At 43.4% G+C, this 16,632-nt stretch overlaps 1 protein-coding gene and 1 non-coding gene across 4 annotated transcripts in view; both read left to right on the plus strand.

Annotated features, from left to right (window-relative positions):
- The first annotated feature begins 2,710 nt into the window (after window positions 1–2,710).
- On the plus strand, window positions 2,711–2,785 carry TRNAS-GGA (transfer RNA serine (anticodon GGA)). The gene has a single exon. It is a non-coding gene; the product is annotated as a tRNA-Ser (tRNA).
- Window positions 2,786–4,964: 2,179 nt separating this feature from the next.
- LOC126545259 (uncharacterized) overlaps window positions 4,965–16,632 on the plus strand; it is a 50,877-nt gene continuing 39,209 nt past the window's right edge. For 2 of the 3 annotated variants that reach the window (XM_055061354.2, XM_055061353.2), the window contains exons 1-5: window positions 4,965–5,240; window positions 5,316–5,354; window positions 8,999–9,119; window positions 10,700–10,746; window positions 15,597–15,792. In XM_055061354.2, the coding sequence (XP_054917329.2) occupies window positions 5,085–5,240; window positions 5,316–5,354; window positions 8,999–9,119; window positions 10,700–10,746; window positions 15,597–15,792 (559 nt within the window). In that variant the 5' untranslated portion in view covers window positions 4,965–5,084. Of the gene's footprint in view, window positions 5,241–5,315; window positions 5,355–8,998; window positions 9,120–10,699; window positions 10,747–15,596; window positions 15,793–16,632 lie in introns of those variants that run through there. The other variant, XM_072285893.1, reaches the window with a different exon arrangement.

Here is a 16,632-nt window from a genome sequence, read left to right on the forward strand (position 1 = left end):
ACACATCACTAGCGCAAAAGCAATGGCACCAGCTGCTAAGCTAAAAGAATTTTTGCACACCGGCATGGTCTGTCTAGCCCTAAACGCGCCAAAAAAATAGTTGATCTCAATAACTATGCCAAAACATATCTAATGTCCTGCCCTCAGCATGAGGCCACACTAAGTGGTGGCTGATATTTCATCATTTATTTCTTGCCGTCGGTTTGGAGAGCAAATAACACGCGTGAATTTGGATCGAAGCGGGCGCATACAATGAAGAATGGGATACGCCATGGCTATTGGTCAAAAATACAACCTGCACAGCGTTGGCAATTAGGCTGCACAGATTATGCTTGTTTATTTATTTATTTATCTATTTATTTATTCATACGTTGGCCCATGAGGGCCGACACAGGGTGGAAAGAAGATAACACTAGGATATAGGCAGCTGACAAAGTAACACTTCAGAATAGACTTCTCGTAAACACTTACACATCTTGAAAAAAAAAAAAAAAGCACACACCGATACATCGTTCTTCATGCGCGAAACACTGTTCAACGATAGTCATAATAATTTCAAATATAGTCACTCCCGTTGCGCGGAGACGCATTGCCGCCAACGGGTGAGACACAAAAAAAGAAAAAAAGCCCCAATATACTCATCAATAGCCACACGTTTAGAAATGTACATTTACAGTATCCGTGAGCACAGACCGTACATAATTTTGAAAGGTTCGCAGACAAGTTCAAGAATAACTCGACACTCTCACTCACACAAACTAGGAAAGTGCAATGATATTCCGTCCGTTTTAGGGGAGCGGTCGGCTGGAAGACGTACACAACGTGAATAACTTTAAATCTGTTCAGCAGTTTCGATTAAAAGATAGCTTAATAAAGATTTTCCGAATTGATTTATGCTTCCTGCAATCACGATTTCTCGCGGCAAAATGTTCCATTCTTCTTTGTATAGGAAAGAAACAGTATTTGAAAGTGTTTATACATGCCATTATCAGCATGAATATATATATATATATATATATATATATATATATTGTACTAGCAACTAAACGAATACTAACTCTTTGTGCGTAATATTGCTTTGATGAAAGTAATTGGCAATGTCACAGTAAACAAATATTCTTATTTTTCTACATGCCCCGTTTGGTCTTGAGCTTTTCTGGAGGCGCTTCGGTACAGTGACGAGGAGGAAACAAGCAGAAAACGAGGAGTGGTGCTAGCTCGAAAACTTGTTTTTCTTTGGACTTTAGGTGCAGTGTGTTCGTAAAGGCCGATCCACACGACGAACCAAATCTGCGGGCCGATCGGTCACGTGATGCGACGTCACGGCCCGCCGCGGTCCGGTCCGGCGCAGAGCACATCCACACGGCGGACCGCCATAGCAGACGGCAAAGCAGACGGCAGAGCAGACCAACCAGCTACACTAACGCTTTTCCGCGTTATCTTGTAATCATTCCGGCTCGAGTCCCACAAAGCAGGGAACTGCTCAACGAGGGATACAAAATAAAAAACCTCCTCGTCATTTCAAGAGGACACGATGTTTAAAAAATGTATCTGCTGCACGCACATCTAGGCGGAACGGCGGACATGAAACGACTGGCTTGACTGGCTTTTGCTGAGCCGAAAACTAGAGTCGATTTGGCTGAAGACACTCTGTTGCCGGACAACATTCGTTGGCTACGCCAAAATCGCTGCGGTTTGCGTGCGGTCCGCCGCCAAAACTGAAGCGGGAAAAGCCTCGGCGATTTGTTGGACCGCGAGGGTCGCGGTTTTGCGCGGGCCAACGGCGGTACGCACGAACTATCACGTCCTATCACGTGATGCGCGGACCGTGGTCCAAAAGAGCAATTTGGTCCGTCGTGTGGATCGGCCTTTTACTGCACATTTCTTCGGCTGATGGCCGGTCGCTACAGAACAGGCCCCTGATAACCACTTTGGCCAAGCTGAAGATATGGTGGACGGCCACGGTTCGAACAGCTTAAAGCTTGCTGTATCGAGAGTTTTGGGAATGTTTTTGTTAGCTTCGAACACAAAACGTATTTTAAACGTCTTGAAAAATGCGTTTATCAAACGTCTTCACATAGACCAATAATAGCTGTTCTGAACCGTTTCCATACGCATGTTAATACGGGTGTCACACGGCGCACTTTCCATAGCAATCGAGCCCGATCGAGATCGAACTTCTCGGTCGCGTTTGCCTCCTTTGTGGAATCTGCGGGAGGGAGCAAATCGCGGTCGAGAATTTCGGTCCGGATCGAGCTTGATCACGATCGAAAGTGGCCGTGTGACACAGGTATAAAGTCTTTTGTGTTCCATGGGTAGCCCCAACAACGTGCCTACAATTTCCCATCAAATTTCTGATAAATTTTAACCGGAGCAGCCATCTTTCCACACAGCGCACACGAAGCTATGAGGACTCGGCGCACTCTGCTTCCATCACTGATCGCTCTCAAAATAGCGCCCGTGGGGCCCTATCTAAAACGAAATCATGATTTTAGCACTTATAGCCTCCGAATCCAATTCAACGCCATATATTTAAGCAGAACACCAGTATATGGTATGATTCAGTGCGTGCAACCTCTACTATTCTGATTTTCCCTTTATTAATTACTTCTCTCCACCTTGCGGGTTTCCGCAGAACTACTACGTCAAACATTTGCCTTTGCTTCGTGTGTTGTCGACAAATTCGACTTCGCCCTGCCATCTGCTAGCCGCCTGGTTAGCTCAGATGGTAGAGCGGCTGCCCCGGAAAGGCAGTGGTCCCGGGTTCGAGTCCCGGACCAGGGCGAATTTTTCTTCAACTCTGAGGCTTTTCTTTCGAGGAACCCGTATGGGTTTCCTTTGTAGAAATTGCTGCGAACGGGTGGATGTCTGATTTTCCCTTTATTAACCCTACACTGTTAAAAATGTGAGCATTCTTTGGGGTCGCGGTCTGTTCTGTTCCACAATGATAATCGTCATTTGCCTTGCTTGCGTTTTCTTTCTACAAAACTCAGCGCTCACTACTTTGCTGTCGAGAATGCTGTGCTTCGCTAATAACGCGCAAGCCATTCGTTTCTTGGGAGTACCAGGCTCGCAGCGTTAAAGAAATGAAATGGGGCAGGACAGATGACTATTATCTAACGTTGTGGGACAAGAATAGCTTCAAAGGTTGTAACATTTTTTAAAGAGTGTACGGAATTAATACCATTACAACAGCAGCATCCAACTTTCTACACTCTTAAGCAAAATTACACCCTTTTGTCACACGACGATAATCGTCATCTGTCTTGTCCGCATTTCCTTTCTTTAACGCGGCGAGCCCGGTACTTTCCAGTAACGAACGCCATACGTGTTATCAGCCTGACATTGCATTCCCGACAGGAATGTAGCGGGCGCGGCGTTTTGAAGGAAACGCAAGCAAGGCAGATGACGATTATTGTTGTGTGGCAGAACTTTGCCCAATAGTGCAGCACATCCCACATGTAGTCGTAACAATTTTAGAGCGCAGCTCTTTGGCGTCCGTTCCTGGGTTTCGCGTCGTCGTCGGCGTTGTCGTCGGCCTCGTAACCAGCTCCGCCCCCCTTTCATCCCCCCAGCGCTAGCAGCGACCGACTGATACCGCTGGATGCCGCTGACGCCGCTAGAGAGTCAAGATAACGTGACTGCATAGAACACCGTCGCCGCCATGCAGAAAGAGGAGGAAAGGGTCCCCCCCCCCCTGTTCTTGTGTGGCGGATAGGGTGCTCTTCAGTTGCCGACGCGCCGGTTATTTCACGTAGGCCCCGGCACGTCGACGAATACGTGACCACCTTCCCACGGCTAGACCTGGTTCTTAGCGCTGCGGAAGCGAGGGTATCTTATTGTTTGTGTCGGCATCGGCGGCGTTGTCCCTGAAACCAACTCCGCAGCTGGGGTTGACTCACTATCGGCGTCAGCGGCATCAGTCAGTCGCTGCTATCTCTTCCCTCCTCCCTTTATCGTGTTGTCCGCTTGCTGCGCGCGCTTCTGCCCCCATCGTTTGCCGCTGGGTGTACACGCCGCCCCCCTCCCCCCTCTTCCTGCGAGTCTCCGGTTGTCAAAGCGCCGGCTCGAACTTAATTCCTTTCTTCGCTCCTCCTCCAATGCAACCCCTGTGCGGTGGCAATCAGAGAGCCAGATCGGTGGCGGCGGATCTGTATATGTGCACCGCCCGAGCCGAAATTGCCGCTGCCGTTCGCCCTGTGCGGTGGCAATCAGAGAGCCAGATCGGTGGCGGCGGATCTGTATATGTGCACCGCCCGAGCCGAAATTGCCGCTGCCGTTCGCCACTGCGAAATTATCTGCCAGTTCTTTCTGAGCCATGAGCGAGACGACCGATGGGACTTTAATGTTGACATAAAGACAAACAGCAATTTCCTAACACTTATGCGGGAGAACATCCCGTTCCTCTCGCTCGTAACGCGTCCCACGGCTGTGACAACCTCGCGAGGCACTTGTATAGATCTCGTCTTTGAGAATCAAGCATTGGTGTACCAAGTCGAACATATATCAGTCTATTTCTCCGACCACAAAGCTTCCTTCATGACTGTCAAGAACTGTTAGTGGAGTCTTTGTTAAAGGAATACGTGTGAAAAATAAAAAAAAAAATTCTGTGATAGCGCATACATGTGTTGCTCGATTTCTTTGCCTCAATCTATCGAAAAGGTGAAACAGCTTATTTGCTGCGCTCAAATTTCGCATTAGGAAGTAACGTAATCGTCGGTAATTTTTTTTTTGGATAGCGCACTCCGAGACAGTTTGCACCCTTTGGGGCTTATCTTGTCCTACAACGATAATGGCGTGACATATATCATTATCAACAGATATCGAGAAGAGTGCATCAGACTCGCAATAATTTCGATTATTACGTGTCTTGATATGGCTTCGCTGCACTGATCGGTGTAAGCGTGCATTTGCGTGCATTATAATAACAGACATCATCATCATCGTAATGCGCATCAGCGCCACTCGGTGCTCTTGTTGCAGCTAGGGTTGGAACACGGGCTAGAGTTCCATTTCACGTTCAACAGCCTGCGTGGATCCTCTGACATCGTGCAGTTGACGCTCAAGACGAAGGTTTTAACATCATGGAGCATCAGTGCAGTCAGTCTGGTAAACCCCTAGATGACGACGACAAAGTAATACCACTGCGGTGTTATGGCCGCGGCTGGAAACTGATTCCCTTGGATGAGCTGCCGATATTCCAGTACCTCAAGCGACAGGCTGCCTTGCAAGGAGTAGCTGTGAGTTTCATGTGTTAGTTGAGCTCTCAGAACGTGCTCCTTGGTTTAAACTGTTCTTTAACGTGTGTTTTACAGGTTGCCGGAGAACGAGGGCGCCCACCTGAGAAGCACTCGGTAAGCCTACAATAGCTTTTGTAGCCGATCCTGTAATCGCTGTGCGTACAATAACCACATGCTGCATCGCTAAATGGCGAGACTTAAACATTTTAATTGTTTGGAGCACACGCTCATTTGCATTCGAAGGTGAGCTAGAGTAGCGGTGTTTTGTGCGGTGCAACATTTCCTCTGTGCTACATGTACTTGACAGCTTCGTCTTAAAACGACGTGCTAGGCTAGGCCTAACTATCTGCCTCAACCAACTAGGCTTGAGCGCATTGAGCATCAATCAACGTAAGCACAGCAAAGGTATATAGCGCCAGACGTCTGCCGGAAACGTCATGTCTTGACGGTATTCTCATGTTCCTGCATGCCTACAATATTATTTCTATTCTTCTCTCACGGATAACTGAACACGTTCTGCCGCACTGCTGGGGCGACGGGCTGTCAACATAACGCGAACGAACTGGAGGTTGAACTGGGTCGTTGAGGTTTACGCAGAAATCGGCACAGGTGATGTCATATAGAGGCAATATATTTAACGAATATCAATTTTTATATCTTTTTACTATTCGTGAAAAGAACACTTCGGTGCCGTTGTGCCGCCAGTGTGCATTATCGTGTGGATCGGCCACCACACTCTAAGAACAGTTTACACCCTTTGGAGTGCCCCTTCTGCCACACAACGATAATCATCTGCCTTGATGCGTTTCCTTTCTTTTACGCTGCGAGCCCGGTACTTTCCAGTAACGAACGGCATGCGCGTTATCAGCATGATGGCATTTCCTGTCGGCAATGCTATCATGCTGATAACGCGCGTGCCGTTCGTTACTGGAAAGTACCGGGCTCGCAGCGTTAAAGAAAGGAAACGCATCAAGGCAGATGACAATTATTGTTGTGTGGCAGAAGGGGCACACCAAAGGGTGTAAACTGTTCTTAGAGTGCACTACGCGACGGATGTTAAAAAAAACATGAAATAAATATAATATTTAGAAATCGATTATGTCTGCATTACCGCGATATGTTCGTAAAGGCCCGGTAGTTGCAACACAGTGTCTACGTTGATTTATGTTACTTTGCCTCTTAATGGGAAAACATGGTATAATAGGAGATATGGTAGAATTATTTCATTATCAAGCTTGATGGTATTCATCCTGTGCTTATATCAATGTAATATATATCTGTTTTCGTTTCTGGCTATAGGATTGACCATATTTTGTAGAGCAATGGTCACAATGTGTCATGGGCATTGTGGACCATTGTGACTCGCATATATATCATTTGTGTTAGGAAAAGGCTTTTTCATGGCTAGTTGTAGATAATTTTACACAAATCAAACAAATCCAATCTAACTTTGTACAAAATAGTCCAATATGCACTGTATAAGCTCCTGACAGTCGAGCTTGCTGGTGGGGGTACTGTACCACCTGTCACAGCGGAAGCGCAACTAAGGGAAGGACGAATTGACATCCTGTGAGACAGGGTAGTTCATGGCTTTGAAACTGGTCGGGTCACAGCATTTCATTGGCATGTTCTATAAGAGAATGAATCTTTTTGAAACATGTGAGGCAACGCTTATGCTTTCTGTTCTGTGTCATGGGCGATTTGACGTGCAGTCGTCGAATCACCAGTGACTGTGCTTGCGATTGTACGTTGACATTTCTAATGGTATCGCTGGACATTTGTGTCATTATTTTGCCTTTCAGAAGAGGCTTGGTCAAAATGTCCTCGGTGGCATGTTAGGGCTAGAAAATTGTTTAAGAAATCAAGCTTAACATAACATGCATCTTCTATAGATTGTTGCTCTGGTCAATTTGATGCCTTGCTCGATGATTTCCCCGTCGATAATTCATAGGCTTCATCGCTCTACTCTCTCGCTGGCAGTCGAGGCAGGTTCCTGTTACTTGGGCATCTGGTGAAGGTTTGCGCCTGGTAGGTGCTGCTCACATGGAGCAGTGGTGACGCCCCACCGGAGCAATTGTCTCTGATTAGCAACTCAAGACGGTTAATTACATTAATATTTTTCAGTTATCTTTGGTTAGCGTGATGCCTCTCACTGACTTGCGATAGCACTGCAATATATAATAGTTATAGTGCGCCACAAGTCCACCGTGAGGGATTTAGGTCAAGCTTAGTGTGCCGCGAAATCTTAGTTCTTTATTTTGCTTTCTTCAAAGTATGGCCGCAGTGATCCAGCAAAAGACATCGACATTTCAATGGCTTGAATATAATGGGCATACTTCAACATTGCCTCACATTGTGCATTAACTTTAGAAGTCGTTAATCACTTTGAGCACGCTTACGTAAGTGAAAATTGAAGTCTTAGACGAGCACTGAAGCACTACCACCAAAGAGCGAGTTACTTGAATACTGAGGCGGTTGTGCTCGTTAACTCTACTTACCTGTTATGTCAAATAAAGCATAACTTTATATAGGGCGTGGCGACTTCTGAAGAAACACTTTGTGTGTTTCCATCGCTTGGAATGCTGCTACTCCAGCACCAAAATGCCGGCGGCTTTCACAGCGAGCACATGTCTAGCGGTGTACATTTCCTTGGTGGAAGCAAATAATTTTGCTAATGGCTCGGAGTTGCAAAGCAAGATTTGCGCCCTTTCTGTTGCTCTAAGCAAGAGCTTGCATGCAGTTTCAGGGCCAACACAACACTGGCACCCTCCGTACCAGTGTTGACTCAGCTTGCCATGTGAGATGCTGATAGCACTTGCTCCGAGCCGCCGCCTGGCAAGTTTCGGGAGCCTATAGGAAATCATAAGCTCGATCATACAGCATTATAAAGAAGAACCATTTGTCTGTACATCTGCAATAGCCACGTAAAAGTGAATATGTGCAAGCTTTTTCCATTGCATACCGGGTACATGCAAGTTGCTCAGCTTGTAGCAGAAGACATACCTACAGTTTTACAGTGCATAGGAAAAGGGGTCTAGCCATATTCCCTCACTATGTGTGATACTTTGGCGGTACATATGAGGGTCAGCTTTGTGTGTAATACACTATATGCAAAACTAACAGCTATCAGTGCTCCAAAGCAGGCATGTTTTCATCACTGCGATGTGTCAGCTGTGTCCTGCTCTTAAATGATGTAAATGCTTTAGAACAAAGGTCAGGATTTGTGATTATTCTTTTGACTCTATTTGCTATAGACTTGCCAATCATCGTGCTGGTGGCTCATACCTGCGCCATTCAGCCCAAGGCTTCATGTGAGCCATTGATGAATGGAAAAAGGAATAGAGCATGAAAAGAATCATTATGAGATGAGGTCCCAGACCTGGCATTTGGGCAAAATTTCTGAATAGCTTCAAGCAGCAGTTGCAGCGATATAAGAAATGCCAAGCTCATGTGTGTCGTGAGTGGAGTTCTGTCACTCATGTATGTCAGCAGATCCTGCATGCATGTCTTATTTACATGGCAGTTTCTATGTTGTCATTTGGGGCACAAACTATTTTTTAAGGTGTTGGCAATAGTGGCAGCAGTGAGCTATTTATGACTCCTGCTGCATCATGCATTCTAGGACTAAGCAATTTCATTGGAAAAGTTCCATGTGTAAGGAACGTTTAATTATATTGTGCATTGCAAACTCGGTAGCACTGTTGTTGAACTCTATTTCCCATAATTGAATCGCTTGAATGATTATCATCTATTGACAGCATCCATCGTCATACGAGTCTTCTGATGCGGATCACAACAAGTATATTGGCAAGTCTGGTTGCTCCCGTCAGACACGACTTTGTGCACCAGCTTTGAATGCTGGCTTGGAACCAATGCAAGGCAAGTTCTTCATTTTGTAGTGTAATACAGTTATTTTTTTCATGTTAGGTAGAACTCAACTGGTGAACAAGCTGCCCTTTTCTCAAGTTCATTGCCTTGTTGTGTCTTCTTTTTTAGGTGCATTTATTTCTGCCTTTGAGATTGGTGGCAAAAAAAAATTAACATGAAATGGGCAGAATAGAGTGTATTAGTCAAAGGCTGCCGTTCTGATTCATTCCTTATGCTTATTTTTTTTGCCTGAAGTTGTGCTGCATAGATAGCTCAAGCTTCCTGTGATATTCATGGGTTTACAGAATAGTATGCATGTTCATTCATAAAATTTGCCTTTGGTACTGCTTTACTCCCTTATGCTTCATCTTTGCCTGGAGTTCTACAGCATGCATTGCTTATGCTTCCCATGACATTCATGACGATGAGCAAAACGAGAACAAGGTGAAAGCAGGAGCCAACGTTTCGACAAGTGGACTTGTCTTCTTCAAGGCCTTGAAGAAGACAAGTCGAAACGTTAGCTCCTGCTTTCAACTTGTTCTTGTTTTGCTCATCATCTTGAATTTCCATCTCCCGCCTTCCCCATGTTTTCCCATGACATTCGTGTGTTTGCAGAATAGTATTTATGTTCTCTCATAATGGCTTTGGTTCTGCTTATCTCCTGTATGCTTTTTTTCCTGGGCTGCACTGTTTAGGTAGTTCAAGGTTCTCATGACATGCATGTATTCACATTGGCACAGAAACTTTTATGCATTCTAATGCATGCTCACTCTGTAAATGAGGTTTTATCCTGACAGTGACTTCACAAGAACAGTTTTAGGAAAGTGTGAAATTCCGAGATTTACGCCATTACTTGCATCATAGGTCTGCTGTGGTGCCATTTCTAGTGCCCATTTCAATCAATCAATCTTTATTTTTTTATATGTATATATAACAACCTATATCTATACAGGCAGGATTGACCCCTGAACCCTTCGAAGGGTCGCAGCAGGGGTATGTTAACATATAGGACTGTCAAGGTACTAGACAAATAAAATAAATATTGACACTACTATATTATTATTTTTGAGCACAGATTGAGTAAACAAATGTGTAAAAAAAAAGCTGTGGTGCCATTTCTAGTGCCCATTTCAATGAATCAATCAATCTTTATATATAGCTTTATATATATATATATATATATATATATATATATATATATATATATATATATATATATATATATATATATATATATATATATAAAGCTGTATTTATACAGACAGGATCGACCATTGAGCCCTTTGAAGGGTCGCAGCAGTCTGTTAACATATGGGACTGTAAAGGAACTACTACACAAATAAAATAGATATTGATACTACTACATTATAATATTTGAGCACAGATTGAGTAAATAAATAAGTAAAAAGAAGCTTTAACATAGTTTTCTAAGGTGAATAGATGAAACTTAACAAGCTGCTTGATTTATTTAAGTACTGATGTCTAATATCTTAGAGGCTTGTCATATTTATGTATGTCACAAATTCAACAATGCTTGTGTGAGTTATTATGAGTGTTTGGGCTGCTCTGTTTATTACTGTTAATTTGAACAGCTGCCCAAGAAAAGGGTGAAGTCCTGCGTCAGCCATCAACCTCACAGGTTTCACTAGTTTCTTATTATAGACAGGGAACTGTGTGGCCTACGGAGATGCAGATGCACTCATGCATGCCTATTTGCTTTATTTTGCTTGTTGCATAGCTTGCATGGTTTCCTGCATGACGCCTGCATGGTTTCCTGCATGACTTTCGGGCCATGAAGCAATATATTCAGGGTGTTTCAGAAAATGTTTTGAAATTTCTTAAATATGGATATAAGATGCGATAAATGATTTCCTCAGGATTGCTTTTGCCACAGAGGCACGCATTTTAAAATAGTTTGACATAGTAACTAGACAAGTGATTATGCAAATTAGAATTAAACCAAGAGAGCCAGACGAGCGATCCTAATGCAAGACATAAATCCCACCATCTGTGGAGTTAGCCATATTCAATAATGCAAAACCTTGACACTGCTAATTCTGCAGTCGAATGAATTCTAGCCAATTGCACCCAGAAAACCAAAAACCTATTACAGATGGATGATCCATGGCAGAGTATGTCATTTGTAAAAGATGTCATTTGTAAAGCTGTGCCTGAAAGCGAAATTTTTCTTGAAGCCATGTTGGTAAGGAGTGAAAAATGAGATCTTTTAAAAAGCTGAATAATGACTGCCATAATTTTCTGAAAGGTATGCGTATAAGGCCAACTGGGCTGCAGTTAATGAGGGATCAAATGTTATTGGACTTCTGCAGTGGAACAACTTTCTCCATCTTCCAGTTGTAAGAAAGCTGTTAATATGAAACCATCTGCTAGGTGGTTATTCAAATGCATGTAATAATACCTCTAAAGACACAGACAAAAGTGAAGGCACATGGATATGTGTTGTTTCTGCAAACGCGCAATCAAGGCAACATGTGATTTTCCATGCGACTTCACCTGTGAGTATGTCTTTAGTGCTGTTCTTGTCTGAATATGCCAGAAAGCCCTAAGTGTCTTGATATTTTCGCTTTTATAAGCTAATACTCCTCTTAGATAGGCCAATTCGGTGTTACTTTGAGCTAGTGCTCAAAGCCAGGCTAGCCTCCTGGCTAGTGCACATACTAGCCAGGAGGCTAGTGCTAGTGCATTAGTGCTATTTGGAGGCTGTCATGCGGATAGCTTTAGTAACATGTCTGGCTTGGTGACAGTGGACAATAAGGCTTCAATTGGAGTTACTTGTTGCAGCATCATTTTGTTGACTTGGCTGGAACTTTCCACAAAGGACAGTAAGAAAGAACTCCTGTCTCCTTTTTGTACTTTGTGGAGAAATTCTAGCACAGTTCACCAAATCGCAGTGCGCGCTGAAGTGCACTCGCCAGTGAGTGCATTTGCTGTTTGCTGTGTCAAAGTGTGTAGCATCAATAGCAGTGATTCAGAAATAATGCAGGTAAAACTACCTTTTATTGCGATAGCAATTATATGGGTGAAACTGCCAACTTATGTTAGATTTCAAATATTATCAATGTCCCCATGCTATTTGTAATAGAAACTGCTAATACTTAACCACTCTTAGCACTTCACTTTCAAATACACGGTGCTTTGCACGAGTGTCGGGTGCAATGCAGTCTTTTCTTGGCTTGTGATGATTGGTTAGACTGTTGTTGTGCAAATATTGCCTAAATAATTGGATGTGCCTGTGGATTTACTCTATGACACTCAATTCCAAATGACACTCCTTTCATGTGTAGCAGTGTGCTGTCAAAGTGACATTTGCTGCAGCTTCACTGAATTCGCCTGTGTGACCTAGGTGTAACACAGTTTGCAGGTCAAAATGAACAGCACATAGATTGTTCAGACCATATATGTTGATGGTTAGGCATATTCATTATTTGGCATAGGTGTTGTCCATGAAGCTCTGCACCAATGTGGCATCCATGAAAAATGACTACACTGGTTGGGGTAAAGCTTCTCTTATCCCCAGAAAAACTAATTTTCATGCAAACGTCTTGACATATACAGTTAATGCAAAAAACACAGTTTAGAAAACGATAATTGTCTGCCTGTATTCTTAGCATGCTTGAAATGAAATTAACGTAACTTTTGTTTCAGAAGCTTTTTTGTTAGTGAACAATACTTCTGTAAGGTAGCTCCCACTTCTTGCACTGACATCTTGTTTACTTTCAACTTAAGCACTGTTCTTTTTATTAAGTGGGCTCACATAGCAACTGCATTTTTATACCAAGATATGCAGTTCCCTGGCAGCAGTGCCCTGCAGAATGGCAACAAATTCACAAGCACCTTTCTTATTTTGAACCTCTGAATTCTTCTATTGCTGTCTTGTGCAATGAGGTTCCCAGAGTAGAGTGCCTCATAATTTTAATTCCATTTCTGGTGCATGCTTTCATGAAAACCATACTCTGGTGTCACACCAAAGAAGTAGTAACTGCAGTAGAAGACGTAGTGGGGCTTGTTGGTTCATGGCTTTCAAAAGAGAGATAGCACACTAAGAAAGAACAAATACAGGACAAGGCGCAGACAGGACAAGTAGTAACTGTCTTTCAAAATGAATTTCTTCTTACGTTTGGGTTTTTAATATTGGCTTGATTGGTTTGGGGCTTACTTTAACTTTAAGGTAATTACATTAAGATAATTAGTTTAAGATGGAATTAGTGAACTTTTGTTAGTTGATTATGCACAATGTTTTGCGCAAGTAATTTCTGCCTCCTAGAGTAGACCAGCTCATGGATTAGATTATGCTATCTGCCGTGGGCATCTCTTTAATTTGGAAGTGTTTGCCGAAACACCCGGTATATGACTCAAGAAGTTTAGTTAATAATCACTTCACTCTCATTGAGTGTCAGTGCTTTTACTGATTGGCTACATTGGAAAAATGGATTAATTAATATATGAAATGTTATTATATTTGAATAATACATTAAAAATGCAGTCCAGTTTTTTGTAAAGGCTCTGCTGCACTTTTGAAGTGGAACTTCAAGCCATTCAGTGATCAAGGCATCTTGTCATATCTAGTATAAAAGCTTACTGGCGCCAATTTTAGAATAATTGTCCATTTCATTTTCTCAATTATTCTTAAATAATGACTAAAAGGCGGGAGTAGGTTCACATGGGTGAGCAACGTTTAGTGGAGGGCCTGTCTGCCAAAGTGTGCCATGAAATGCATTAATGCCAGGAAAGACAAAACTGCTGGTAGGCTCTTAATTCCTACTTTACATAGATGTGCCTCATGTGCTGATCATTTTCAAATTGCTACTGCAACATGTACAGTAAAGTGATTAAATAAAAAGTTAATCATAATAAATATTAACTTGCTGTTCATGTCATTCCTCATGCAAGTATGCCAGTCTCTGTGAATCTTAATTCGAAGTGAACTTATATCACAATTTTTGAGACATTGTGCATCTGAATAGTGACACCTGTTGTGAGGGTGTGTGGGAAGAATCCGAGAGGGCTTCTCAAATACAAGCAATAAAAATTTTGAATATCTTCAGAAAGCATTTATTTATCAAATTCTAGCTGTGTATTTATGTGCACATTACGCTATTTAATACCTGTGTCACACGGGCGTTTGGAAGGCCTTCCAACCGATAGTCAGTTGACTCAAAGGTCAAGTTCCAGCTGCTACACGGGTGGTTTCGAAGGCCGCCGAGTCAGTAGTCTATTGATTCAACGGAGCACCCTACAACTCTATCGAAATCTCGATGGACTTTGAGCAAAGGAAGCGGAAACAGCGTGAACATGCCCTCTCGTTCACAGTGTGCTCGTACTCACGGTTAGAAAGAACAAATCAAACCAAATGCTCTAAAAATACTATATACGTATGAGTCTTATTCATTATTCAATAAAGTGTTTTTGCTACTTGACATGTGCGAACACACACCAAAACTGCAGCTGCATCGAGCGGCGCAAACGTTGCCGCAGTTTCGCTACTCAACAACTTAAAAACTAAACATATATGTAGGCAATGTATAAACAAATTTTTGTTAATGTATAAACAAACTTAAAAGAAATTATAGTGCTTTTAAATGGTTTTAATGTTGTTTAACTTTTCGTGACATGAAAACGAAAATAAAGATCCGCAGCGCCACACAATATTGCGAGAAACGGCTGAACCACTCAACGGCCTTTGAAAAGTGCCGTGTAGCAGCGCGACAATTCCTTCGAGTCGATAGAGTTGTGGCGTTTCAAAGGCAGTTGACTGGAAGGCCTTCCAAATGTGCCCGTGTGACACAGGTATAAGACTTAAAACAATTTATGCAGTGATAACTGCAGATGAAGCTTCTGAAAAAGCAGGCATACATGTTTTCTTGTATGCAACAAACTATAGAAGCTGCCTAAAAATGATAGTGTGGCAAGAGGAAATGAAACTTGGTCAATGTCGTGAATCATCTCATCCCAGTTTTACTAATTAACGTTGGTCCTAAAGAGGCATGTCATGTCAAAGAGCAAATGTTAGTTATAGTCGGAGTGAATCCTGACTTCACTGATCAAGCTATTCAGAGCTCAAGTAACACTTCTGGCTTTTGTGCCCATTCGAAAAGAACTCTCCATTTACCAGTGTCATACGTGAAGAATCGCATATGCATGCTGGGCCATGAATAATGTAACGATTCTATTCCAGTTCTTTTCCTTTGCACGCTTTGTCAGTGGTCCTAGTGCCGCTTCTCCTGTATAATCGCCACGATTGGCCGGATTTGAGCAGTGAATGATAACAAAGGATTAGAATCAAGGTGAAGGAATCGCTACATTACCATATACTGGCCCTGGTGTTTCACATTTCGATGTGTCATTTGCTGTGAGCATGTGGTTGAGATATTGTGCATGCTGTTTGAGCTGTTGTGCTTGCATGTCACTTCCTTTTTTTTACTTTATGTGGTGGTAAATATGTTCACTCTGCTTGATCAAATGCTATAGGGATCACCAGGGCCTCAATCTTCGCACTTGGCATACCGGCACCGCAACATCCCACACACGTCTGGTCCACCAACTTCCTGTCACCACCAGACAGACAGGCCCAGTCGTCATTCAATTCAGCCATCTCCACCAACCACCAAGCAGTGCCACTTGGTGCCTCCAGTGAAAGGCTTGCCAAAGGGACCATCGGGGTCTGGTGAGCTTAATAGCTTGCCTTTTGTCGCTCTGCTTGCCTTTTGCCATTCTCAGTGAACTAATGAAATGCAAGAAAATGGACATTTTGTAGCAATTTCAGCCAAACATTTAGAGGCATCAGCAGATTTAAAAAAAAAAAAGGTTCGTTGTGAAATGTCACTGGTGACCCATGTACAGTCTGTTTCACACTTGAGGGAAAACTCGGAGCGCGTGGCATCGGCGATGCGGCGAGCGCTGGAGTCGCGCGGCGGAAGCAGCTCGCGCAGGCGCAGACACTCTAGGGACGGAGTCGTGATCTGCGTCGTCTGCTACGGCGGCGCGCGCTGGCCGCATTGTCGGGAAGAGTGCTACGGTCAGAGGCAGTGTGCGTATTCCATTGTTACTGCGGGAACTGAGCCGATATTCCTTATTAAGCGTTGTGCAATGCCAAACTGCGCTTTCATTGGCCACATTCGAGTTCTACGAACTTCTTTTGACGACATGCTTCTTTCGTTCTTTCGAAAGGTCGGGGTACTTAGTGCGTGCACGTATATTTCTTCGCTGTGTGTGTTACCGTAACACGCAGCGACAAGAAAGGGACACCGAACTCTGCGCGCAACGTGCTCGGTCATTATTTGGCGCGAAAGGAAAACAGAACACTCAATATAATGACTGTGCGAGTCGAACACGATGAAATAAACGGATAAGAATAAAAGAATACTTTAGGTTAAGGCATTGAGCTGAAAGTGTTTCTTCTCGACAATAATTCATTACACAAGACAGGCTCTGCCAGCCGACGAGGAAATGCACGCGTCACGCTCAGAACATCACTTAGTACCTCGTCATGTCCCCAGCGGCAGCG

Source organism: Dermacentor andersoni, chromosome 1 (genome assembly GCF_023375885.2).
Source record: "Dermacentor andersoni chromosome 1, qqDerAnde1_hic_scaffold, whole genome shotgun sequence".
NCBI classification, from domain to species: domain Eukaryota; kingdom Metazoa; phylum Arthropoda; class Arachnida; order Ixodida; family Ixodidae; genus Dermacentor; species Dermacentor andersoni.